The sequence below is a fragment of the Leptonychotes weddellii genome, chromosome 6 (assembly GCF_054177405.1).
Source record: "Leptonychotes weddellii isolate Sample4059 chromosome 6, ASM5417740v2, whole genome shotgun sequence".
Lineage (NCBI taxonomy): Eukaryota > Metazoa > Chordata > Mammalia > Carnivora > Phocidae > Leptonychotes > Leptonychotes weddellii.
Genome location: NC_138374.1, coordinates 17,451,049 through 17,477,571, shown reverse-complemented (window position 1 = coordinate 17,477,571; position 26,523 = coordinate 17,451,049). Strand labels below are relative to the sequence as shown.

The window sequence follows — 26,523 nt, the reverse complement described above, 5'->3', positions numbered from 1 at the left end:
ACATGTCCTTATTTTTCTGCCTATCCTTTCACATTCCATACATTCTTATTCTCCACTATTTATAATAAACTGTATTTAACAGAATGGAGAATAGTGAACCTGTTCATTAATATTTTCAAATGAGCTAGTGATTTCTATAATATAAACTATTATTGGTATCTTTGATCTCTTTCCTAATTAATAATTTATATCTTATATTACCTATGGTATTTTTCTTGATTTTCCATGATGCTTCAATAGCACATTATCATAAAAATGGTTTTGTGGAATAGAGGTTTAAATGTTGAGTAACTTCAGACAACTTAAAATGTATTTATAACTTTCACAATAATCTTAATTAGGATTTTGCGATATTCTGAATGGTGAGAGCTTTTCCTGTTGGTATATTTTGGATAATTCTTTGCTTTATAATTTTATTAGTATTGAAAAGATCACTGTTTTGTAATTTAAATATATTTATCATACTTCATTTTTTAATACTATAGTAGTTTTATTTTTTCAATGAATAATTCACTATGTACAAATTAATATAGTTTTCTTTGATCTGAACAGACACTTTGAAGTTGAAACCTCTTGCCATTTTGTAAGTGTGCTAGAAGATTATAGTTGAAAAAATTATTGCAATAATTAATGATTATTTTGGTGCTGCTGTATACAATAGCTATGTGAATACTTGTTTTTAGGGTTATAAATGGGCATCATATTCCTGCTTCATTGAAGTGAGGATGGTAAAAACATATTTTAAGAATATATTTCACGTATAGATAATTGCTGCTTTTCTGTACTGCCCAGTATGATAGCTCCTAGCCACATGTGGCTATTGAGCACTTGAAATGTGACTTGTCTGAATTGAGATGTACTGTGGGTGCAAACACATTCCAGATTTTAAAACTTCGTATGAATGAAAGACCTCAGTAACTTCCCCCCCTTTTTCTTCATTGCACTCTTTTTTTTATTATGTTATGTTAATCACCATACATTACATCATTAGTTTTTGACGTAGTGTTCCGTGATTCATTGTTTGCATATAACACCCTGTGCTCCATGCAGAACGTGCCCTCTTTAATACCCATCACCGGGCTAACCCATCCCCCCCATGCCCCTCCCCTCTAGAACCCTCAGTTTGTTTCTCAGAGTCCATAGTCTCTCATGGTTTGTCTCCCCCTCCGATTTCCCCGCCTTCATCTTCCCCTCCTGCTATCTTCTTTTTTTTTTAAACATATAATGTAGTATTTGTTTCAGAGGTACAGGTCTGTGATTCAACAGTCTTACACAATTCATAGCACTCACCATAGCACATACCCTCCCCAAAGTCTATCACCCAGCCACCCCATCCCTCCTACCCCCCACCACTCCAGCAACCCTCAGTTTGTTTCCTGAGATTAAGAATTCCTCATATCAGTGAGGTCATATGATACATGTGAAAGACCTCAATAACTTTTTATATTGACTCTGTGTTCAAAGTTTATAACATCTAGTAGATTAAATAAAATATATTAAAATTAATTTCACCTGTTTCTTTTTAATGTGGCTACTAGGAAATTTAAAATTACATATTTGGCCTGCATTATATTTCTGTGAGACAGCACGACTCTAAGTTTTACATATTTTGTTTTCTGTCTATAACAAGTCCTAGTTCTTTTAACCCTGTTCTTGATGCCTGGCCAGAACTACCTTAATATAAAGGACTTGTAGTTCTTCAATACTTGGATGGGCCTAAGACAGACCTTTGCTATAAATTCTTCCTGTAGCAAATAGTCCCAAGACAGACTAGTGTATTAGTCTGTTACTTTGGGGAAGTAGGTTATTTGCTCTGACCTTCAGTTTTCTCATGTATAAAACTGGGGTACAAATGCCCTCTCTGTAGGTTTATTGTTAGGATTAAATGAGATTATAGTGTATGTGTGTCATGCCCATAGCACATATTTTGTATGTAACAAATGAAATGTGTTAATATTGTTAATTCTAATTATGCCAATCAGTGGACCATTAATTGAAAATTTGATTATTGCCTTCTGTAATACTGTAAGTTAGATTGGTTACTACTGAGATACCATAGGATTTAGAAGGGGAATTAGTACACAGTGGAAAACAATTTTGAAGTCACCACATTATGTACTCAGGTTTTTTATCTTTTATCTTCTGGTTTTCTTAAAGTAAGATCAGTAGTGGTTATGGAACCCTAAAACCTAGGTAAATATGAGGCACCTAGATGGCTCAGTCGGTTAAGTGGCCAACTTTTGATTTCAGTTCAGGAGATCTTAGGGTCCTGGGATTGAGCCCTGCATTGGGCTCCATGCAGACTCCATGGGGAGTCTGCTTGAGGATTTCTCTCCCTTTCCATCCTGCACCCCCTGCTTGCGTGTGCACTTTCTCTCTCAAATAAATCTTTAAAAAAAAAACAAAAACTAGGTAAATATGAATAGCAAAATACAAAAGAATAATTGATAGAAACATGGGTTAAAAATAAGATCTAATAGATAAAATATACCTAGATGTGTTCTGCTGCAGTCATATGAAGATACTGGAAAGGATATTAAAATAGTTGAAAGTTGTGGGAAATGTGTTGAAATTGAATACTTTAGTACTCCAAGTGACAGTTTAAAGTGACATTTTATTGTAATTTGATGTCCTTTATCTTCTGGATGAGTTTAATGGTTTTCCGTAATTATAGAATAATGAAAGCAATATGTTACAGGTAGATGTTTAGTGTTTTCTTCAACAGCCTGCTCTTACTTGAAATTCCATCTAACTTGTCTGATCTCTGGTCTTTTTTTCTCCTTCCTCTTACTCTTCTGCTTCTCTGTCTTTATAATCACTCACTTGTCCTGTCTCTTTAGCTGTGACTACTCTGCTGTACTCTAGCTCTGTATTTTCTACAGTTATAATCTGAGATTTAAATGTGGATTTGAATGTGAAGATTATAGACCATGTATGTAAAGTGCTTAGCATAGAACCTGGTATCTAGTAGTAACAACGATGATGGTAATGACGAAAGAAGTTGCACTACTGCTGTGACTACTACTGCTACTAGTAGTTGCAGTTGTTTAGTTATGATGGTGGTTGTGAGGATGTCTCAAACTCACCCTCTAACTCTAACTTCCTGTCTTAGTCTAAAAACTTTTTTAAGACTACATTTCATGCTTCTTCTGTTTAAAAGCTCTTTATTTTTTCTTTGAGTGTCGCTTTCTTATTTACCGTAAAGTTATTACCCTTGATCTTTTCAGTTAGTTAGTAATGGATTATTGTAACATTTTCTTTGCTGGTCTTCCATTTTATACTTTCTTTTTTTCCTAATATATTCTGTATTTCTCTGCTAAACTAATCCCCCCATCACTACCTATGATATCAAATCTAAGCTCTGACCGTTTGAATGTGGGAGTGGTCAGCGATTACTCTGATGATGTAAGCAGGGGCAAGATCATGAAGGATCTTAAGTTACAAGGTAATGAGTTTAAACTTTATTTTGACCCAGTGGGAATATCTTCAAAGGGTTTTCAGTGGGGGCATGTTTTAGAAGATCAGTTTTCATGCAGTTTGGAGATGGTTTGAAGATTGAAGGCACAGAGACTAGGAAACTAATGATGTAATTGGACTCTACTTACTGTTATGTTTGTTTTTTGATTACCAGAATGTTCTTAACTTTTATACTTTTTGTCAAGAATTACAAAGATTTCAACACATTTGTTTTTTATAGGTTGATTTAAAAAATTTTCAGTTTTAACATATTATCTTAAAGCATGTTAAAACCTATACACGTGGACTTGACACAGTCTAATTACATTTAGGAAATGTAAAACCATTTGAGGGATTCAACTCTGACTTGAGTTAGCCATAATGAACAAAACTCTGGCTCAAGGGTAACTAATTCAGTAGTTCACTGACTTAGAAAATTTTCAGAGCAAAGCCAACTGTCTCCATGCCATTGATCTCCACAGATATTGGAGTTGATAGTATGAAGGATACTCTGTAAAGTGCTGAGTACAGAGAAGTACAGGTAAAGGCGTGGTTCCTCTTTTGAGGCTTATGACTTACTTGGAAAAGCAAGACTGCTACATAAATTAGAAATAAAGTGGTTTCCGTAATGTAAATGAACGGTGTGTGGGCATTAGGGTTATTGTGGCTAGAATTGTTAGGAAAGATTTTTATGGAGGAAATAAAACTTGAGTATATCGTAAAGGATTTTGATAAGTGAAAAGAGCAGTGGGGATGACATTGGAAACTCCAAATATGTTGCTATCTTTCAAGGAATAATGTATAAATTTTATGTAGCCTGGAAGATAGTCAGAAGATGATAAGTGATATAAGTCAAGTTTGGAGAAGTGAATTAGAGCTTTGAAAGCAAGCTCCTTCCCCCCCCCCCCCCCAAGCTTTACCTTTGAAAGCAATGAATCCTCAACAGATCATTTATTTGCCAAATACCTTTCAGGCTCTTTGGATTAGTAATATTTCCTAAGTGTCTGTAATTAATCATGAGTTGTTTGGGAAGTTATTTAAACACTCTCAACCTTAGTTTCCTTATCTGTATTAATGACCCTGTGTGTAATAAATAGCTCTCAAACTTGTGGGTAAATGAGAAAACATCCAGCACAGTGCTAGTAGGCATTCTGTAAATAATAGTTTATCTTTCTTCTCTCAAGATTCTTAGTATTTTCTTACTATCTCCAATTGCTTAACTCTCTTAGCTCACAGAAGTCGAAAGGTTTTATCTGTGGTTGTATATTAACATAGATTTTATTTTCTAAACATAAATTAAACTTTGCTCACCAAAATTCACTGTCTTAGTTTACTTTCTATGATAATGTGAAAAGTAATCCTGTTTAGTTGTCATTTATTAGATCAAATCATATGAAATTGCCAATATGTGACTGTTACCTAAAAAACAGTAATTTCATGTGATTCAACCTAATATAACTTAGGATGATAACTGATATAACAGTGAATGATTAAAGTACTTATGTAGCATTTTCTTTCTTCATTTTCCTCTTTAAGATCCTGATAATTTAAGCGACTCTCTCTTTTCTGGTGATGAAGAAAATGCTGGGACTGAAGAAATAAAAAATGAGATAAATGGAAATTGGATTTCGGCATCCTCCATTAATGAAGCTAGAATTAATGCCAAGGCAAAAAGGCGCCTGAGGAAAAACTCATCCCGGGACTCTGGCAGAGGCGATTCAGTCAGTGATAATGGAAGTGAAGCCCTTAGAAGTGGAGTAACTGTACCAACCAGTCCAAAGGGAAGGTTGCTAGATAGGAGATCCAGATCTGGGAAAGGAAGGGGACTACCAAAGAAAGGTTGGTATATTTCATGTCCAAAGAAACAAATAGAAAACAATATAACCTGATACTTAAACTATGGTTTCCTTGTTCTAGGAAGGCAAGAAATTTAAACAATGATAATGTAAGATTTTATGATTTATGTATGTTTTTACAAAGTAATAATCTGAGGACCATCCCACTTTTTCTTTAAGTTGAGCTTTTTTTCTGGAGGAGATTGTTTTCTTGAGCAGAACTTTATTTTTTTCAGCAAAATACACATGGATTTTTTTGTACAGTTATGAATTGTGCATGTATTCTCTAACTTTGCTTGAAAGTGGGGTCAGAAAATCATCATACCTGGGGGACCTGGCTGGCTCAGTCATTGGAGTATGTCACTCTTGATCTCGGGGTCATGAGTTTGAGCCCCACATTGCAGGTAGAGATTACTTAATAAATAAAAGTTAAAAACAGTTCATCATACCTATTATCTAATGAATGTAATTATGTCCTTGGTTAAGAATATAGGATAAATATAAATTAGATTGGTAATAAGTGGATCAGAATTTTAATGATTTCGTAGGTCTGATTCCGAGTTTGTTCGTTTGTTTGTTCTTTCTTTTCATTCATTCATTCATTCAATTTAATTTATTTTTTTATTTTTTTAAAGATTTTATTTATTTATTTGACAGAGAGAGACACAGTGAGAGCAGGAACACAAGCAGGGGGAGTGGGAGAGGGAGAAGCAGGCTTCCCGCGGAGCAGGGAGCCCGATGTGGGACTCGATCCCAGGACCCTGGGATCATGACCTGAGCCGAAGGCAGACGCTTAACGACTGAGCCACCCAGGCGCCCCATTCAATTTAATTTATTAAAAGATTTTATTTTTTAAGTAATCTCTATACCTAACATGGGGCTTGAACTTACAACCCCGAGATCAAGAGTTGCATGGTTCTACCAAGTGAGCCAGTGAGGCGCCCCCCTGAGTTCTCTTCAGTTCTCTTTTGGATACTGGAGTGGAATGATCTTTTTTTTTTTTTTTTTTTAATTTTATTTATTTATTTTGAGAGAGAGAGCATGAGTAGGGGGAGGGGCAGGGGGAGAGGGAGAGAGAATCCTCAAGCAGACTCCCTGCTCAGCGAGGAGCTGGACACGGGCTCCATCCTAGGACCCCGGGATCATGACCTGAGCTGAAGGCAAACACTTAACCGAGGTACCCTAGGAATGGTCCATTTTTTCACTGCTATGTCCAGTGCCTGGAGTAGTGACTAGCAGTTGTAGATACTTAAGTATTTGTTGATGAGGGATGTTAGCTTTGGTCTGTGGTAGGGTTTTGATATAATTTGGAGATTTCACAGCTTCTGAATGGTGTGAACTTCAATTTATAGCCTAGGATTCTTGTAAAATGTTTTTGTGATTGGTCAGAAACTGTTATTCTTGTTGAATGGCTCTACAACCATTGGTTAGATCAAAATGAATCCTAATAATCAGATTCTGTTTTACTCTAGTGTTGATATAAAATACAACCTCAAAAAAAGTTGGTGATACTGAAAAGTACCTTAAAAATAATGTAATCTATTAAGCGTTATAAAAATATTTCAATAAGTTTATGTAGAAAAACCACTTTGAAAGTTGGGATTGTTAAACTTCATCTGGTTAGTTTGTAAATAGAAGTACAGAGAAATAACGATCAGTGCAGTCAGTGCTTAAATAGCTTAGTTATTCATAACATATTGCCAGTTGTCAAGTATAGTTTAATGTGTACTATTATATTTAAAGAGTATTTGACTTTGAAACACTTACAGTGGAAACTGTGCTTCTTTGTTAAGTAATTTCACCCTTACTGAGTTTCCTATGCCACATCTTATTGGCTCAACATACTTCTTTTTGTTTTGGTCTTATGAAATGTCAAATAAAATTTAGAGCTCAGCTACATTGTCACACCCTTTGGGGTCCCTGATCTACATATTTTTCTGATCTTTATTTGTTTTGTTTTTGCTTTCATTTTAAAGCATCTGCCTTTTTAGTTTTAACTTTATAAGCTATTTCAACTTGATGTTTTAGAAATAGGTTATAAAATATATAATATCTAATCATGACTGAAAAAGCAGTGATCCAAGAAAAAAGGTTTAAAGTATAATTCAACTGGAGAAAAAACTGGCATAGAAATTAAAATGCAGTTTTTTAACTGTTAATTAATATCTGAATATCTAGAATTATTTCAGATTTCAGTTAAAATTTATGAACTATGAACTTTGTGTTCTTTCTCAATTCTAAACTTTTTCAGGTGGTGCAGGAGGCAAAGGTGTCTGGGGTACACCTGGACAGGTATATGATGTGGAGGAGGTGGACGTGAAAGATCCTAACTATGATGACGACCAGGTATCAGTGTTTTACTTTATCTTTTTAATTTTCTGTTTAAAATGCTAGTAAGTTTTTTGACTTCATGTCTGTAGTTTACTCATACATTTGTCAAATTATACATTCTATATCTATACTCTGTACCTGTCAAATCATGTATATATGATTTATAGTGTGTGTGTGTATATATATATACAAACACACATATAACGTGTGTGTATGTATATGTGTGTACACACATTAGTATCTGTATCTAAATCATACATACACTCAGTCCTTTTGGACTTTTAGGTAAATTTTGGATTAGGAAACCACATTAACTGATAATGATATATGTGTAATTTTCACTTCATTTCTGAAGTGAGTTAAAAGTAGGTCTTTACAGATTTACTTAGGATTATTGAGTTGATTTTTTTTTTTTTTTTTAGATTTTATTTATTTATTTGAGGCAGGGAGAGGGGCAGAGGGAGAAGCAAGCAGACTCCCTGCTGAGCAGGGAGCCCAATGTGGTCTCAATCCCAGGCCCCTGGGATCATGACCTCAGCCGAAGGCAGACACTTAACGGACTGAGCCACCGAGGTGCCCCAAGTTGACTATTTTTTAAAAAATATATTTATTTATTTGAGAGAGAGAGGGAGATTGGGAGAAGAGCATAGGGAGAGAATCTTCAAGCAGGCTCCCTGCTGAGTGTGGAGCCCACCATGGGGCTCGAACTCAAGACCCATCACATCATGACCTGAGCTGAAACCGAGTCAGATGCTTAACCAACTGAGCCACCCAGGCACCCCCAAGTTGACTATTTTTCAATAAATTCTGTTGAGTTAATATAGTTTCTATAGTAATGATAATTGAGAAGAATATATATTCTTTTGAATATCATAAAAGAGTTATAGATATTAGGTTCCTTTTAAAATATTACTCTTCAGGATGGTAACTCTATGGTAAATTTTATTTTGGGAACATGACTATCTTTTTTCAGTGTTGAGAATGTAAATTTTGTTTTTCTTCCTTCTGCTGTGCCTTTTATTCCCATGACTTACTCATTCCGTAACTGGAAGCCTTATCTCCTACTCCCTTTCACCAATCTTGCCCCTCCCCTCTGGTAACTGTCAGTTTGTTCTCTGTGTTTACAGGTCTGATTCTTTTTTGTTTGTTTATTTGTTTTTGTTTTAGATTTCACATATGAGTGAAGTCATGTGGTATTTGTCTTCCTCAGTCTTAATTTCACTTAGGTCCATCCATGAGAATGTAAATTTTTAATAGATTTTATAATGGACATATATTTATTTTTTAATGGAAAATTTCTAACTTACACAGAATATGTATAAATTTTATAATTTATACAGAAGTAGGATAGTGTAATGAACATGCTTGTACTTGTCTCCCAGCTTTACCAACTTCAGTAATTAATAACTCATGGTCAGTCTTGTTTTATCCTGTACCTCCGTTTATTTTTCCTCTTGTATTCCCCTGCATGCACCCCCCACCCCCATGCTCTGGATTATTTTGAAACAAATCCCAGACATTATGACATCTTTTTTTTTTTTTTAAGATTTTATTTATTTATTTGACAGAGACACAACGAGAGAGGGAACACAAGCAGGGGGAGTGGGAGAAGCAGGCTCCCCGCTGAGCAGGGAGCCCGATGCGGGGCTCGATCCCAGGACCCTGGGATCATGACCTGAGCCGAAGGCAGACGCTTAACGACTGAGCCACCCAGGCACCCCTATGACATCTTTTTTAAAGTACTGTCTGTGCATGAGATAATTCATGGTGATGAGAATTTTAGACAGGAAATTACCAGGGTATATGTTAGATTGTTTTTATTCCATATTGTTTGTATATACTTACCTATTTTAGCTAATTGTTGGACATGGAAATATTTCTAAGAACATGAAAAAAAAATAAAAAGTAAAAAACTAAAAACAAATTTCAGTTTATATGAATATTTTGTTCATCAATTTATAACTCTTTCACCTCCTTTCCCTCCCAGGAGAACTGTGTTTATGAAACTGTAGTTTTGCCTTTGGATGAAACAGCATTTGAGAAGACTTTAACACCAATCATACAGGAATATTTTGAGCATGGAGATACTAATGAAGTTGCGGTAGGTTTAAAATTGCAAGTATGATTTATTCAATATAGGAAAGAAAACACTATTAAAAGCAGAACATCGGGGCGCCTGGGTGGCTCAGATGGTTAAGCGTCTGCCTTCGGCTCAGGTCATGATCCCGGGGTCCTGGGATCGAGTCCCACATCGGGCTCCCTGCTCCTTGGGAGCCTGCTTCTCCCTCTGCCTCTCTCTCTCTCTCTGTCTCTCATGAATAAATAAATAAAATCTTTAAAAAAAAAAAAAAAAAAAAAAAGCAGAACATCATATCCAAAATGATCTTGGATCACTGAATAAGTTTAAGCATTTTCTTTTGCATAAATGAATTTCTAAGAAATGGAGTAAAATTTCCTTAATATAGATTAGTTCTTTCCTATTTGGGATGTGATGAGGGCTATATGCCATTTCTTTCCCTGAAAAATGGCAAAGTAATATTTTAATAATTTTTGCAATTATATATTTTTGTAATTGATAGTGTATAAAATAATATTAACAATTTCAGGCATCTGTGGACCTTCTCAAACCTCTTCAGGGATCTCAGTTAAAAATGATTGATTTAGTTCTCTTTTTTTGACGTTTATTTCAATGCTCAGGATTAAGATAAAATTTATCTTTGTATTCTGCCCAAAAGAAAAAGAACAGAAAGATACAAAGATTTGAGTAAGAATGTATACAGAAACCAAGAGAACAAATGTGTTTTTGAAACATAATTTGCATGGGAACATTTCCTGTGTTATGAATTGTTCATAAAGTAAATCTAAAAAGGTAAAATAAAACTACCTAACTAGAATTATGGACTTAAAGTACTAAAATTGCAACTCTTTTTATTTTTTATTTTATTTTTTTTAATTGCAACTCTTTGAAAGGCTTTTAAAATTTACACTCTTATACTTCAGACTGGGCTTCTTGGTTTGTCTGATACCGTGAGGTCTGATATCCTTAGATTTGTAGGATTTAAATATAAAACAAATATTTTTTCAGTGCATACCATGTGAAGGAATTTGTAATAGGTGATTCCTGCCCTTATGAAGCTCAGTCAAGTGAGGGAAGTGATATATATATAATGTGAAGCCTTCTATTTTAGAGGAAGAGTTTTAAGTCCTGTAAGGGTAGACTCTTGAAATCCTATCTACCTAGCATGGGACTAGAGGTATACTATAAGCAGAGTGTTATGGAAGCATAAAATGGAGAGTAATAGAAAAGATGATTCTGAGCTATGTAAGAATGATTAGAAGTTTGCCAGGGTAAGATGGTTGAAGAGTTTCCCAGAAAGGAGAAGTATCCTGTTTAAAAGCAGTGAGTTAGTTGTTCAAGCCCAGTCCAGGACACCAGTTAGGTGGCTGTGACAATAATTTTGGCACCATTTTAGTAGTATAACATGGTTTAAATACTCTGAGAACTATAAGTAAAAAGGAAGACACTCTAAGTAGCTTGTAGGGTCATACTGCCTGTATTCCACTTCCAACTTGGCCACTCCAGTTATATGTCTTCAGCAAATACTTAATTTTTCATTGGTTTGGGTATGATGACAATACCTCCCTGAAAAGGGTTGTTTTGAGTCTTAAATAAGATAATAGAAACTAAAGTGGCTGTTACAATGCTTGATACATTATATACCGTAGTTAGTATTAGCAGCTGCTATTATTATTATTATTATTATTTTAAGATTTTATTTATTTGACAGAGAGAGACACAGCGAGAGAGGGAACACAAGCAGGGGGAGTGGGAGAGGGAGAAGCAGGCTTCCCGCGGAGCAGGGAGCCCGATGCGGGGCTTGATCCCAGCACCCTGGGATCATGACCCGAGCCAAAGGCAGACGCTTAACGACTGAGCCACCCAGGCGCCCCAGCTGCTATTATATTTTTAATAGGAAATTTTAACTTAATCCCAGCGTTTAAAGAAATAATTCCACTTAAAAACAGTAGTTTAAGATCTCCTTTTAAACTTTATATGAACAGTATAAAGTAAGCTTTAGTGCGAAGAGAAAACTTTGAGGAAAAGTAGATTATATAAACAGCTTACGATAATGTAAAATGAGTCTCACCACAAATATTCATAGAAGAATATTCCTAGAAATGAGGAGCGCCTGACTGGGTCAGTCGGAAGGGTATGTGACTATTGATCTTGGGATCGTGAGTTTGAGCCCCATGTCGGGTATAGAGATTACTTACATAAAAAAAAATTTTAAAAATTATAAGACACAGGGTTAATTAATTCCTAACACCAAACTTATTAGCAATATATAGTTTAATCCTGTTTTAGGTGTAATTCACATTCTTGAGTTTAGTGATGTTCAGATAGTAAAAGCTTAACAAAGTGGATCAATATCTAATTTAGATGCACAGAAGGATGTATTTATCTTATCCTACAAAATTGACTGCTTTTCTGATTATTTCCAAAGGGGAAAAGGTAAGAATATATGGGTAAAATCTTGAATTTTCAAAAATAAAGTTATATTGAATTAAAAACAGTGACATACACTTTTTAGTTAGGTTTTTTTTTTTTTAATAGGAAATGCTAAGAGATTTAAATCTTGGTGAAATGAAAAGTGGAGTACCAGTGTTGGCAGTGTCCTTGGCATTGGAGGGAAAGGCTAGTCATAGAGAAATGACATCTAAGCTTCTTTCTGACCTTTGTGGGACAGTAATGAGCACAAATGATGTAGAAAAATCATTTGACAAATTATTGAAAGATCTACCTGAATTGGCATTGGATACTCCTAGAGCACCACAGGTTTGTATGACTCTTCTTTTTATTCATTCTCTCCCCCATTATACTTCAAATTATAGAAATAATACATGCCCCTAGGAAATTTTAGTAGATAAAGAGGACAAAATGACCCATATTTTTTACCACACAAAAATAGCCCTCTGACATTTTAGTGTATTTTTGTCTGGCTGTTCTTCTTTTCTTTTTCTAATATGGTTTTCATCATACTATAATTTTATATCCTGCTTTTCCACCCATGCTCTGTATAGTTTGTAGGTCATTTTTTTTTTTTTTGCTGTCTATATTTTCTGTTACATGTGGTTAAGCCGTTGTATGACCTAGGATTTCAAAAATATGTAGATTGTTATAATTGAAGATTGAATTGGCTTGACTGATATTTATTATAAAAATAATCATAAATAAGTCTGTACCCTTTTGTAGCTTTGTGGGGAAATAATTAGAAAATCATGCATTTGTTTCTATTTAGATTCTGTCCTCAAAGTCTTATGCTTTTATTAGATTTAATACATGCTGATACTATAATGTGACTTTCTGGTTTGAAATTGAAAATGTGTGAAATTGTTGCTATTTACTTAACCAAAGTTTTAAATCAAGGTAGGAGCATTTTACTTAAACATCAATTTAGGAATAGGGATAGGTAGGTTAATTCCTAAATGCTGTTTCTGTTACACTTTTCTATGACAGACAGTAGTCTATGTAAGGTATTGAGCAATGATTCAGATGTGGACTTTTTTTTTTCTTTTTATAGCAGTACTCATATTAAAAAAATAATTACATAAATTCATATAATGGAATTTTTGAAAAATAAAGGTCAAAAGGAAGCAAAGCAGGGCCAGCAAAAATAACCACTGTTAAGATTTTGGTGTTAAATCTATTTTACTTTCTGTGGGTATATATCAATGTATGGTTTTTATATATCCTTGCATTTTTTGTTTTAAAGAAAGTGGAATTATACTGTATATGCTATTTTATAAACTTGATTCTTCTTACACCATAAAATGTGGTAAACGTATTTCCTAATGGCCACATAATGTACCATCTTATGTATCATTTAACCACACCTTTATTGTTAGACACTAAAGTCGTTTCCAATTTTTATAAGAAATAATGCTATGAAAAGGAGTGCCTGGCTGGTTCAATCTGTGGATCACATGTGACTCTTGGTCTCAGGGTCATGAGTTCAAGCCCCACATTGGGTATGGAGCCTACATTAACAACAACAACAAAAAGAAGTAATGCTATGAATATACTTTCAGACAAATTTCTACACCAAGTTTTCTCCATACAATAAATTCTTTTAATCAGAGAATCTGAGAAAACCTAGTCCCATTTTTTTGTTTGTTCTCTTGAATTTAGGCCATTGGCTTAACAAGTAATTTTGATGATATACTATGTTTCAGGCAGTGTGCAGAGGTGTTGGGGGATTAGAATTGAGCAGTGTGCCCCCCCCCCCACCATGGTGCTTATCTTGAGGGGTGAGTTGTGGGAGAGTATGCTGAGCATAACTAGCAGGTGCTAAATAGATGTCTTTGAATATTCCAGTATATCTTAGATACTGACTGTGTAGTTCAGCCAGTCTTCATCATTTATGCATTTAGAAATTGTGTCCTATAAAGGTTTTAGATTTTTTTATATAGCTTTTTTTTTTTTTCTTATTGTAGTTGGTGGGCCAGTTTATTGCTAGAGCTGTTGGAGATGGAATTTTATGTAATACCTATATTGATAGTTACAAAGGAACTGTAGATTGTGTACAGGCTAGGTAAGTAAATTAATTTTTCTACTTAGAATTTCAAAAGAGGGGAAAATTCTACAGGATTTTATTGAAATGACATTTGGATTAATCAGACATTGTGTTTGTCATTTGTGTGCATTCTCCACTGCTAAAACAAAATTGAGAGATTGTTGACATGATGTAACAGGAAGAGGACAGTATATAATGTAGAAGTTTGGGATTAGCTAAACCTAGCTACCTTTATGTCAAACCACTCTTCTCTGGGCCTCAGTTTCCTTATTTATAAAATGGAAGGACTGGACTGAGAATATTTAAGGTCTGTTCAAGTTTTTACATTCTGTAATTATTTCATATTCTAGTAAGATGGACAGTATTAACAAAGGAACCCCATTTTCTATTTTATATTTATCTGCTACAGTAATATTAGGAAATAATGTTTTTCACTCTTGTTCTTTGGTATAATTTTAGGCTAAATGTAATATTTGGGAGTCATCCTGTATGATTTTTATAACTTTCTGGAAACTTAGATTTGGTCTTAGCCATGTGTTAGGTTTTCTCAGGTGTAGATGTTAACTTAATTTTCTAGGACTACTCAGATCAGAGTGGAATGGTTGCCCTGGTGGGAAGGCATATATCTATGTAAAAGTTTAGTTTTATGCAAAATGTTTCTCCTCAGGATAGATGTATTATTTTGTAATAAGGTTTTAGATTTTTGTTGATTGAGAAAAGAAGAGAGTATGAGAATATTAACATGAAAAGCAACTGTTTTTTGTTCCCAACTTTTTATTTTAAAAAGTATTTGTTTTTTAAAAGACTTTTGAATTTTAGGTTGCTTTTAGGTTACGTGAAAGCTTTTAGGTCAGCCTCAAGCATGTCCCAAGTTGCCAAAATTATTTATTATTGTTATTTATTTATTTTTTTTGGTAGAGCTGCTCTGGACAAGGCTACTGTGCTCCTGAGTATGTCTAAAGGTGGAAAGCGCAAAGACAGTGTGTGGGGTTCTGGAGGTGGGCAGCAGTCTGTTAATCACCTTGTTAAAGAGGTAACTACTGGGTATTGTCTTTAACTTAATTTACATGTATTTCTCTAGGGAAGTAAACTATGCCCTCTAGCTGGTATTTCTGCAGACAAAAATTAAGTTCAGTCTTAAAGCTACACATGGAAAATTGGATAACCTTTGTATATTTGGCTTTATACCCTAGTGCTATAAATTACACAAGAATTATATAATTGTTACTAAATTTTTATGGTTTCCCTGACTTAAAAATAAGACTGAGTTAAGTTAAAAGGGCTTTCATAAGAAGGCTGTATTTGAACCTCAAAGGAATGCCTGAAGTCTTTTCTTATATTGGTGTTTAAAATTTTTCAAATACTGTCAAAGTAAGACTTTCTATTTTATAGTTACTCAGTAAATAACTACATTTTTAAATGAGTAATTTGAAACTGGATACTCTGAGATCATAAGTTAAGAATTATGAACACTAGAGTAGATCAGAGTGGTAGATTTTTGTAAGGAAGTTCGCTACCTGTATGCATGCTTTAAAAGTAAAAATGATTGATTTTTGCATTAAAATGCCAGATTTATTCTCTGTGGATCTTTTTTTCTGGCAATAAAGTAATGTTGTATAACAGGAAACCAGAAAAAGTATTTAATCTTATTTGCGGATTGTTAAGAAAATTAGAAGATTTATATAGCTCATGTGCTTCTGATTTTTGAGTATATTCTTTTCATGTGACTATAGTTTCGATATTTAATCTTTTAGTGATATGTGTACTTAGTTTGGGGGTTAAGGAGCTGAGAGTATAGATTTTGACCAGTTTGCTTTTATATATCTTAAAGTAGATAAGTTGGTGTTTGTAATGTCATGATTGCAACATCTGGTTTTAAAAAATTTTTCAAGTTGTTGGGAAGATTGGGTATAAACACAGTCAAGATACCAGGGCATTTTGGCAAGATTTTGACATAAAAGGCATCTAGATGGGAAAGGAAGAAGTAGAACTTTATCTTTATTCCCAGATGACATGATCTGCATATAGAAAATCTGAATGAATCTACAAAAAAACAAAAACCAAACTGTCAACTAATAAATGAATTCAGCAGGGTTGTAGGATATAAGATCAATATACAATATTCAGTTCTAGTTCTGTACACTAGCAATGAATGTTTTGAAGTGAAATTAGGAAACAATTTCTTTTACAATAGAATAGAAAATACTAAAATATTTAGGAATAAATTTAACAAAACAAGTGTAATTCTCATATACCAACAACTGCAAAACATTGTTGAAATAAATTAAGACCTAAATAAGTAGAAAGATACCCAGATATCCTACATTTATGGATTGGAAGACGTAATATTGTTAAGGTGGTAATACTCAGGGCCCTTGGCTTTTTCAGTTGGAGGAGCTTGTGACTCTTGATCTCAGGGTTGTGAGTTTGAGCCTCACGTTCGGTGTAGAGATTACTAAAAAAAAAACAAAACTTAAAAAAAAAGATGGTAATACTCCCCTAAAATTAGTATTTTGAGAAACTGTCAAACTATTTTATGTGAATTATCTCAATCAGAAAATAGTCAAGATAAAAATTCGAATAAAACTACCAATATGAGTTTAAGGTTCACATTATTTGGATATTCATGTCTTTTTACATGGAGGGATGAGTTGGACAAAGAGACTTTTAGAAATGTATACATGTATTTATAATTTATCATTCTCAAAAAAATCCACAGAACCTAACGGGAACCATTTAAATACTTAAAGTTGCATAACAAAGTTACAAAACTCTAAATGATATAATTTAAATAATAAAATGTATTAATTTACAAGTATAAAGTAAAAACATGTTATTCAAGTGCCATGCTTTAAATATTTACTTTCCTAAAGCAGGATAGTAGGAATTACTCATTAGGATGTATTCTACTGATAAATTTTACTTTACCTTTCATGAAAATACATTGCAGAAGTTGAAGTCAAAGATACTTAAATGAGATTATTTACTTCATTCAGCCAACATTCGTTGAGTGTGTACTAGGTGCAAAGGTGATTTTAACAGGCAGTGTATTAGGAAGAACATTCTTGTTGAAGTTCTTAATGCTGGAAAACTTTTTCCTCCTTTTCTCTGGAGCCATAGAGGTTATTGTATTTGAACAAGAAAGTCAAGTCCTGCCTCTTTAGCTACAACTAGAAGCTGAACTACTGATGAACATCTTAGATAATTGGTTTCAAATCCTTAGCTGTAGAGAAAAGAGAAAGTATATGGATATTTTGCTCTGTTATCATCACTCATTTTTTTGGCTGCCAGTGCACTATTATTAAGGTCATCCTGATGGAAGTGAAAGTTTGTGACACTTTATTAAAAATGTATCTTGAGACTTTCAGTCAGTGCCCTCTAGTGGTCTTTAAAATTCCTTTTTTTATAGCGAGCATTGAAGCATTATGGTCACAACTCAGGCCATGTACATCTTAAGTCTACTCCTAGATCTCAGTGATTATTAAGACACACTGAAGCACTGCATTTTCTTTATAATTATGAACCACTTAAAAATCGGGGGTTTACTTTTTAATTATGAAAAAAAATCTGTTGTGATAGTGTTGTGTGTCAAGTCTGTATGTTCTTACACAGCTGTTTGTGACCTGCTTTGGGAGTAAGTAAATCCTATGGGCAAAAAGCAGTTTTTTTTTTCTTTTTTCTTTTAAATTAGGAATTCTAGGGGCGCCTTGGTTGCTCAGTCAGTTGAGCGTCAGACTCTTGGTTTTGGCTTAGGTCCTGGTCTGGCAGTTGTGGGATAGAGCCCCACCTCGGGCTCTGTGCTTGGTTGGTGTGGAGTCTGCCTCAGAATCTTTCTCCCTCTTCCTCTGTGTGCACGTGTGCACTCTCTCTCTCTCTCAAAATGAATAAATAAAATCTTTAAGAAATAAAAAATAAAAACTAGGAATTCTAACATCTCAATTTTTAAATTTAATAGATTGATATGCTGCTGAAAGAGTATTTACTCTCTGGAGACATATCTGAAGCTGAACATTGCCTTAAGGAACTGGAAGTACCTCATTTTCACCATGAGCTTGTATATGAAGTAAGATTACTTAATTACTTTGACTTTCCAAAGAGAATTATTAGGTGTTCCTTTTTGTACCACAATGACTTAATGCTTCTTTAATAGCATACATCTTTTTTTTTTTAATTTTAATGTTAAGGGAGTATGTTGTTTTTAAATTTTTATAATGATTATAATTACATATCAGACAAAAGGAATCTGATACATTTAGGAGCAGTTTCTTTATATGAATTAATGACCAAACATTTGTTCATTTATTCATTCAATTTTTAGGCCATTGTAATGGTTTTAGAGTCAACTGGAGAAAGTACATTTAAGATGATTTTGGATTTATTAAAATCTCTTTGGAAATTTTCTACCATTACTCTAGACCAAATGAAAAGAGTAAGTATAACATTATTTTGAACAATTTTAGGCTTATACCTTAAATGTATAATGATTGAATAAAGATTATGAATTATCAGTGAAATGTTCTTTTAGGTATGTTTAATAGTACTGTGCCTATAGTTAGTTGTTTTTTTAATGGTTGTGATTATGTTTGATCTCTTGTAGCCGTTTCTTAAAAGTAACACTTTAGGGGCGCCTGGGTGGCTCAGTCGTTGGGCGTCTGCCTTCGGCTCAGGTCATGGTCCCGAGGTCCTGGGATCGAGCCCCGCATCGGGCTCCCTGCTCAGCGGGGAGCCTGCTTCTCCCTCTCCCACTCCCCCTGCTTGTGTCCCCTCTCTCGCTGTGTCTCTGTGTGTCAAATAAATAAATAAAAAAAAAATCTTAAAAAAAAAAAAAAAGTAACACTTTAGTGGGTTTTTTTAAGATGTGATTGTTCTTCCTCAAGAGTTCTGCTTTTAAAGATATGATAGTTTCTATTTTATATCTAGAAACAAACATGAATGTGATCTTTTAACATATATACTTTAAAGTATTTAATTTATTCCGATTTAAAATACTGGTGAGATTCTTACTTGCCTTATACTTTTTAGAAGTCTAGTAAATGTATATAGAGAAGTAGATGGTGAAGAAGTATGTCCATTGTCTGATGGATGTCTACCTAAACTCTTTTGAGAGAAGTTTTAAAGAAGACATTCTATGACAAATATACCTGCTGTCTATACTTTTCAAGGATCAGATCTGACTTCATTCTAATTTTATGAACAGTTAAGGCCTTAAATGTAGCTTGATGACAATGATGGGTTGTATGGCATTATGTATTTCATATGGGCTAACATTCTGTATATAATTTTATTGTTTTAGGGTTATGAGAGAATTTACAATGAAATTCCAGACATTAATCTGGATGTCCCACATTCATACTCTGTGCTTGAGCGATTTGTAGAAGAATGTTTTCAGGCTGGAATAATTTCCAAACAACTCAGAGATCTTTGTCCTTCAAGGTACTTTATTACTTTTTTCACATAAGATACTGGCTGAGTGCTTGGGAAGGCTAAGCTAATTTTCTGTCATTCCAGAAAAATTCTGGAATTCTGTCAGAAAAATAACATCTCCCCTAAAGCCACTCAAGAGTGAAAATCATCTATTTTGAGTTTATGGAAAAACAAGGGCAAAGCTTATTTTGCCCCCTTGTAAATCTATACAGGGCTACTTCATGAAGCCCTTGTTCACTGGAAGGAAACTAGCTTTGTTTAGTAGTTCTGTGTACCAGGCTCTGTTCTAAGTACTTGAAATATTATTTCAGAATAGATATTATCACCAATAAGAGGAGAAAATTGAGGTTTAAGGAAGTGTAGTATACTTTTCCTAAGGTCACACATGGTAGAGGCCAAGGATGAATCCAGACCTTTCCTGGCTTCAAAGATCTAGGCTCATTCCTGTACTCCATGTAACTTCCTTTTTCTCCTTCATGGAATGGAGAATTAAGGCTAATTGGATCTTATCTCATTGGAAAGTGGATGTGTGTGATTCCTTGGAGATGATATATTTGTGCTACTAGAATCTAACTCTTTAGGAGTTGCTGAGTTTTTTTTGTGGTTAAAATAAAGCTTATAATGAAGTTTATAAATAGATATAAATGTTAGTAATAGCTAAACTTGAGTATGTGTATGTCTGCTTTAGGTGCATTTTAAGTTTTTGTAATTTTTATCTGAAAAAATTGCAAAGCTTTGTTTTTATTGAAGTTGATTGTGAGAATTAAGTCTTAGAAAAAATAGTTCCTAGTAGTGTCTTTTCCTCTAGAAAGTTTAGATGCCATTGAGAGAGAAGGAGGAAGATAGAGTTTAATGGCTTTGATAAAAATGTTTTAACATACAGATCTCTAAAAATACATATATAGATCTCTGCTTGGTGATGGTATCATTTATGTGCCAAGTGGTATACATCAGTAAATACTGTCAGCTTTGATAAGGTTCTTGATACTTACTGCTTTGTTCCCCATCTCAGTCTCTAATATTATAGTCTGAAGCCTTTATGTGCAGGAAAATGTAGCTGATTTCCACTTAGACTTAGTATGAAAAGGGGTCAACACCTTGGCACTAGCTTTTTAAACTTTCCAGCTTCTGTTCAGAAGTCTAACTGGTCATTTCTATTGTGGCTTTACTCTAAGGATCAGTTGAGGAGATACCTAAATGTTCTTTGTTTGCTGTAGAACTGTGACTTTTTATCCTCTACCCATTAGCTTATTTGGGTGAAGTGCACATTTGTATGTGGTCTTGAATGCTTGTGCATGTTGGTTTATGGTCAGAGGATGAGGGCTAATCCTGAGCAAACTCTGTTTTCCACTTACTGCTTTAGGCTCCTGGTCAACTATTTCTCCTGGGTTGTTGGCTACTGTGTATAGCTACATATACAGCATAAGTGTGGTTACATTATGAAGCAAGGTCTCTTGAGTTTGAAATAGTAGGAATTCCAAAATGGGGCATAGACTGCAATTAATTGGATTCTGATTTGTTTCTGCATGTACAGGTTATGGCTTTTCTACATTTGAGAAAAAAACAAAAAAATTTTTAAACATGGATATTTTCATAGGTTCTGTAGCTCTAGTTTGCATAATTCCAAGTCATGTTGGTGTTTCTTTGGCTCACTGTTTAGTTTTCAGATAATACTAGTAACATAGTAGGAGTAAATATTAAAATTCTAAATAGCATGTTTGCTTTATATTTTAACTTTTTAACAAGACTCTATTTGGTCAATAACTTATTTTAATAATTAAGCTTTTATTTAACTAAAAACTGCCTAGATTAGCGTTCATTTGATTTGTTAATATCCTAGGATATGTAGCCTTTGGGAAAGAGTCTTTCTCAAAAGAATTAGAGGTATGCTCACTTTTTTTTTTTTTAAACAATGAAACTAACCAAAAGAACCCAAAGGTTTTTTTGGTTTTGATCTATAGTCAGAATTCGTATCCATTTTCATGCTTGTGTTCTTTTCATTACAGGGGCAGAAAACGTTTTGTAAGTGAAGGAGATGGAGGTCGTCTTAAACCAGAGAGCTACTGAATATAAGAACTCTTACAGTCTTAGATGTTATTAAAAAAAAAGTATAAATATATCTGAATTGTAAGAGTTGTTAGCACAGGTTTTTTTTTTGTTTTTTTGGTTTTTTTTGAAGCACTTGTTTTGGGTACAAGGCGTTTCTGAAATTTTATAAATTTACAATTTAAGGGGAATTTTTAAAGGAAGTGTTTTCTTTTTATCTTTTTCTTTTTTTTCATTTGAGGGTGTTAAGGAGGGACAGAAGAGTAACCACTTCTTAAGTGGAATATTCTCATAAGCTACCTTTTGTAAGTGCCATGTTTATGACCTAATCATTCCAAGTTTTGCATTGATGTCTGACTGCCACTCCTTTCTTTCAAGGACAGTGTTTTTGTAGTAAAATCACTGGTTTATACAAAGCTTTATTTAGGGGGTAAAGTTAAGCTGCTAAAACCCCATGTTGGCTGCTGCTGTTGGAATACTGTGCTTTGGGAGTAAAAAAAAAAAAAAAAAAGTTATTTCTCTGTCTTAAAGAATTTTAAGAAAATGAGTTAGTCATAAGACTTATTCATTTTTCCAGGGAACATATTGATTGGTCTTAAAGACTAGACAGTTAAATAAATGGTGGCTGGAACATCTATTTTTCTACAAAACTGGAAAAATGAACCCGGTTCTTAAAAGAATGTATGACAAAATAAAACTTGTGAAGCAGTGTTGATTCTTTATTGGGAGTACATATATTTTAGGTCTTTTTAAAAACTTTTATTTTACACAGCAAATTTTAAATCCTGTAAGGGAGCATATTTGAACCCAGTGAATTTAAATTTTGTTCTTTGCAAACTTTTAAAAGTATAGTAGTAAATTCTTTTAATATTATCTGTGGGAAATGCATACATACTTGTTTTTTGATCTTCTCTAAAGCTCAGTGATATTTTTAAAATATAATACGTTTCATCATTCTTAAGTTCTGTTACCAACTAATGTTTATGTTACAAAAAATTATTCTTCAGAGACTCAAAAAGTTTTTACATTTATCCAGTGTCTGAGAAGATAGTAGCTACCAAAAATAGTTCTGTTCTTATCAGTTTAATAATAGTTCTCTGAAGAATGATCACATTTCTAACCTCTTTCGCAGAGCCTAATTACTCAGCAAGGCCTCCAAGTCTATGCTAATTTAAATTGTCTATTATTGATTGTAGCAACCAGCCAAGAATTATATTCAGATTAACAAACATATTCTTAGGAATATGCCCATTACAGGTTTAGGCAGTCTCTTAGAACTAAAACCCCAAATTTAATGTTCATATTTATCTCATGGGCTCTTTCAAGTCCATATTTTTTTCTATTTTTAGGGTTTTAATTGTGTTTGATACCTGGATGGTAAAGATAGCTCGGTAATTCTTTAGTCCTTAAAGTCAATATCATTAAAAGCTCAGGGGACTACTTGGTAAGTGAAGGTTTCTTAAAAATCATATTTGTTTAAGAAATACAGTCTTGTCATTACTGGTAGGACCAGTTGGTCAGGCAAAATAGCCTTAAATATGAAACACAAAATTCATAAACAAGTTTTAAAATTAGATAATAATGTAAAAGCCCCAAAACGCTTTGTACGAGATTAGAATGTATCTTCAAGTTGTTTTTAATAAACATGTAAAGGTTATCTGAATATAAAAGTTGCATTTAGTCACTTGTGCCTAAGAATGTTATCTGTGAGTCTTAACAGTAATAGGAATGGTGAAACAGTAATTTACAGTTCTAAAAACTTGGGTAAAAAAAAAACAATAAAATTCGGGTTCAGTTTTTTAATTGCTCATGTTCAATATAAACCAGAGTGTCTAAATTCACAGGTTTCATTAGTCTTGGGTATTTTTATTTTATAAGCACTATCAGTTTTATTAACACACACCATCTACAGTATACAGACGCAAGTTATTGTCTAGCTATTGTTAATAGTAATGCAGGGTATTCTGTAGAAGTGCAAAGTTACCATTCAGTGAGTTATTTGCTGTTGTTCCTTTTCTGCCATTTCTTGTTGGCGAATCGTATCCTGGGCTGCTTGCTGCATTTTCTCCAGTTTTTCCAGAGTCAGAGATTTTAAGGGCAAAAGTTTGGGTTTACACAGCACCATTGTGGTTATATCTTCCACTGACAACTGCCCTAAGTTTAAAAAGAAGGAATTTAGTGAGATGGCCCAGTTGTATGGTGGTTTGGATTTGCAGCTAGAATGAAGGTCTAAAAGAATCAATCCATTGTTAATGAAAACTCTTGTTTTCAGTTATTTCAAATATATCAACATTTAATTCTAGGGAGTTCATAAGGATGACATTTTGAACTTCCTACCTAAGATTCTAAGCTACCTATGAGACACACAACATTTTGTATCAGATGTCTAGTCTGCAAAAAGATTTCGGAGAATACATAGTGCATATGAATACTTCCATAGTGAAAGTATGATATTAATAGTAATGAATATTCATTAACATGAATGTTAAACCATCAGCCTTTAACAATTGCTTGACTTAGGTTTCTTTCTCCCCACTTTCAGACCTTATTTAACATTAGTGAATTACAGTACTATTTGTTCACTGAAAATTTCATATTTTAATCTGCAAATTTGAGTATAACGGGATTTCTAGGTTTAAGAAACAGTGCTTCATTTGTCATCTTTTTACTGGGGGGAAAAAGGATGAGTTCTTTATAATCTACTCCTAAAAGAAACATAGTAAAAGTGGACAGTAAATGTGGCATACAGGATACAAAATAGTTACAGATGTTTGGCTATTGAGCCTGCTATGTGCCATGCCTACTACTTTGTATTTTGGTCCCTATAATATTCTGTGACCTAAGTATTTGTGATTTAGATACCTTGTTTTGGAAGAACTTCCCGGAACACTGACTTCACTTCTGCCATATCTGAATTGTTGGATACAGCTAAGTTTTTTCCTTCAATGAGAAATCAGTTATTAATATTCAAGAATGAATTAACAAAGCATATTGCTTATTTCCATTGTAGTTTAAGAAGTAAAATCACAATTCCTATAGAAAACAAAATACCCTATCCTTGCAGAATTTTCCCATTATTATCTTGTGGGTCTTTTCATTGAAACAAAGTTGAGAGAGTTCACGTAAGCATCTAGACCTTGTCAACATTCTTTAATCAGTGGAGGTGTCAATTTGGAAGGCTACATGTTCTAAATTTTTTCCCCTTGTGAAAAATTAGGTAGGACTTCATTTTTTTAGACATAGTTACCTAATAGATATCAGCTGAGGAAAACCAAAAGCATTTATGTGCGGCTATTTGGTTCAGTGATAGCATCTCCCTTAAATGGTGGATGAGGTATAAAAAATTACCATTTGGGAAGTGTGGGGTAGGGCAGGTAGTTAGGAAAAAGGGGAGATAGTAGGTAAGTATTTTCTAACATTCCCACTTCTCAATAGCTAACAGCTGGTTTCTACTTTAATCCCCTTTGCTGTAATGAAAAAAAGCATCCTAAGGATCAGTTACTGGCTACACAGCTGACATTTGTAAGGAAGCAACACAAACAGGTGAAACTGGCTCTTGAAGAACAGAAGTGAGAGGTTTGCTTTCAGTTTGCTACTTTCCTCTAATATAATACAGGGATACTATATGCTAAAGTGCCAGCAAATACCTTCATCTTGAGTATTTTGTTTAGATATCAGCATATATACCAACTGGCTAATGACATTTGTTTCCAGTGTTAACATTCAGATTACTGCTGTGCTGTATATTCAAGGTGTTCTGGGCTGTAATTTGTAGCACAATCCTTTTCCAAACAGATGCTTCTCCAGACAGTCCCACCGGTTTTGTGATATTTCACCATAGTGATGCAACCTTACCATGTGCCTTTCACAACATCACCACAGAAGAAAGATTTATTATTATAAAGTGGTGATGCTGGCATGGCGCCTCTCTTTACCGCCCACTGCAAATTAGTTATAATCAAGTGAAGCTGCTTCTGGTCTCAGTTATTCCCACTCTACACACTTTGACATTTGTAATAAAATCTTCCTACTCTATCCACCAAGCTTCTTGTTCAAATTCCTATTCTGGAACATCTAAAGTTCCTGAGGAACCTCTAGCCGTTTTCCAGAACTTTGTCATCAAAATTTACCCCTACGCTGATCTTTTCAGGAGTGAAGATGAAATAGGGAATGGACCAGGAATGAAGCAACTCTAACTGAATCTAAGTGCAATATGCAGTTTCTTTACAACACACAATTTCTTCTGCCACATTCTTTTCTTGTTACTTAGGCCTGCCAGTGGTACCTAGTAATCATTTCCCTTTTTTCCCCTCCAGATTATGTTGAAGGCTTATAGCATTGCAAATCCCTCATTAGTCTGAATATAGCTATAATAAAAAAGTCTCTCCATCAAAATAACAATGAAAATATTTAGTAAGCCCTTATTTGGTGCACGTCTGACATGATATGCTGCCAAAAGGGAGGATAGATACTACAGATGTTGATAAATGTGAAGGAAATAACATTTAGTAGCTAAGAGTTTTTGTATCACCAAATTTCTTATCAGCAAGAGTGGATGAATGCTTAATGTTTTATAGAATAGCAACTGCAGCTACTCAAAACTCAGCCACTATCCTTTGCGCTCTCTCCTGTATTTCTTTCACAGCCAAAATCTGGCTCCAGGAAAACAATGAAACTTGGTGCTCTACCAAACCTTAGTTCTCTGTTTCACTAAGCTGCCATTGTTACTGTAAAGGGTGTGGGGCCAAAGGCCTGGTAGGGAGTGGGTTGGGTCTGGTGTGGGGAAGATCAGAGCCAGCAGTCACTTGCCTGGGTGGAGTGTCTGCTTTACTAGGGTTGGTTATTGTTCCTAGGCC

General features: G+C 34.1%; 2 protein-coding genes across 10 annotated transcripts in view; one reads left to right on the top strand and one right to left on the bottom strand.

The window, feature by feature from the left end:
• The window catches only part of PDCD4 (programmed cell death 4), a 27,132-nt gene extending 4,752 nt beyond the window's left edge, over positions 1-22,380 (top strand). For 2 of the 4 annotated variants that reach the window (XM_081823561.1, XM_081823562.1), the window contains exons 3-14: positions 553-583; positions 3,360-3,445; positions 4,993-5,295; positions 7,543-7,637; positions 9,610-9,723; positions 12,238-12,459; positions 14,118-14,215; positions 15,116-15,230; positions 18,153-18,260; positions 18,516-18,626; positions 19,491-19,630; positions 21,628-22,380. In XM_081823561.1, the coding sequence (XP_081679687.1) occupies positions 553-583; positions 3,360-3,445; positions 4,993-5,295; positions 7,543-7,637; positions 9,610-9,723; positions 12,238-12,459; positions 14,118-14,215; positions 15,116-15,230; positions 18,153-18,260; positions 18,516-18,626; positions 19,491-19,630; positions 21,628-21,688 (1,484 nt within the window). In that variant the 3' untranslated portion in view covers positions 21,689-22,380. The remainder of the gene's footprint in view (positions 1-552; positions 584-3,359; positions 3,446-4,992; positions 5,296-7,542; positions 7,638-9,609; positions 9,724-12,237; positions 12,460-14,117; positions 14,216-15,115; positions 15,231-18,152; positions 18,261-18,515; positions 18,627-19,490; positions 19,631-21,627) is intronic. The other 2 variants (XM_081823563.1, XM_081823564.1) reach the window with 1 other exon arrangement.
• The window catches only part of BBIP1 (BBSome interacting protein 1), a 22,235-nt gene continuing 8,404 nt past the window's right edge, over positions 12,693-26,523 (bottom strand). For 4 of the 6 annotated variants that reach the window (XM_081823566.1, XM_031030665.2, XM_081823567.1 and 1 more), the window contains exons 3-4: positions 24,530-24,607; positions 23,452-23,821 (exon numbers count right to left, since the gene is read on the bottom strand). In XM_081823566.1, coding sequence (XP_081679692.1) covers positions 23,655-23,821; positions 24,530-24,575 — 213 coding nt within the window. In that variant the 5' untranslated portion in view covers positions 24,576-24,607 and the 3' untranslated portion in view covers positions 23,452-23,654. Of the gene's footprint in view, positions 16,653-17,125; positions 17,421-23,451; positions 23,822-24,529; positions 24,608-26,523 lie in introns of those variants that run through there. The other 2 variants (XR_014146200.1, XM_031030664.2) reach the window with 2 other exon arrangements.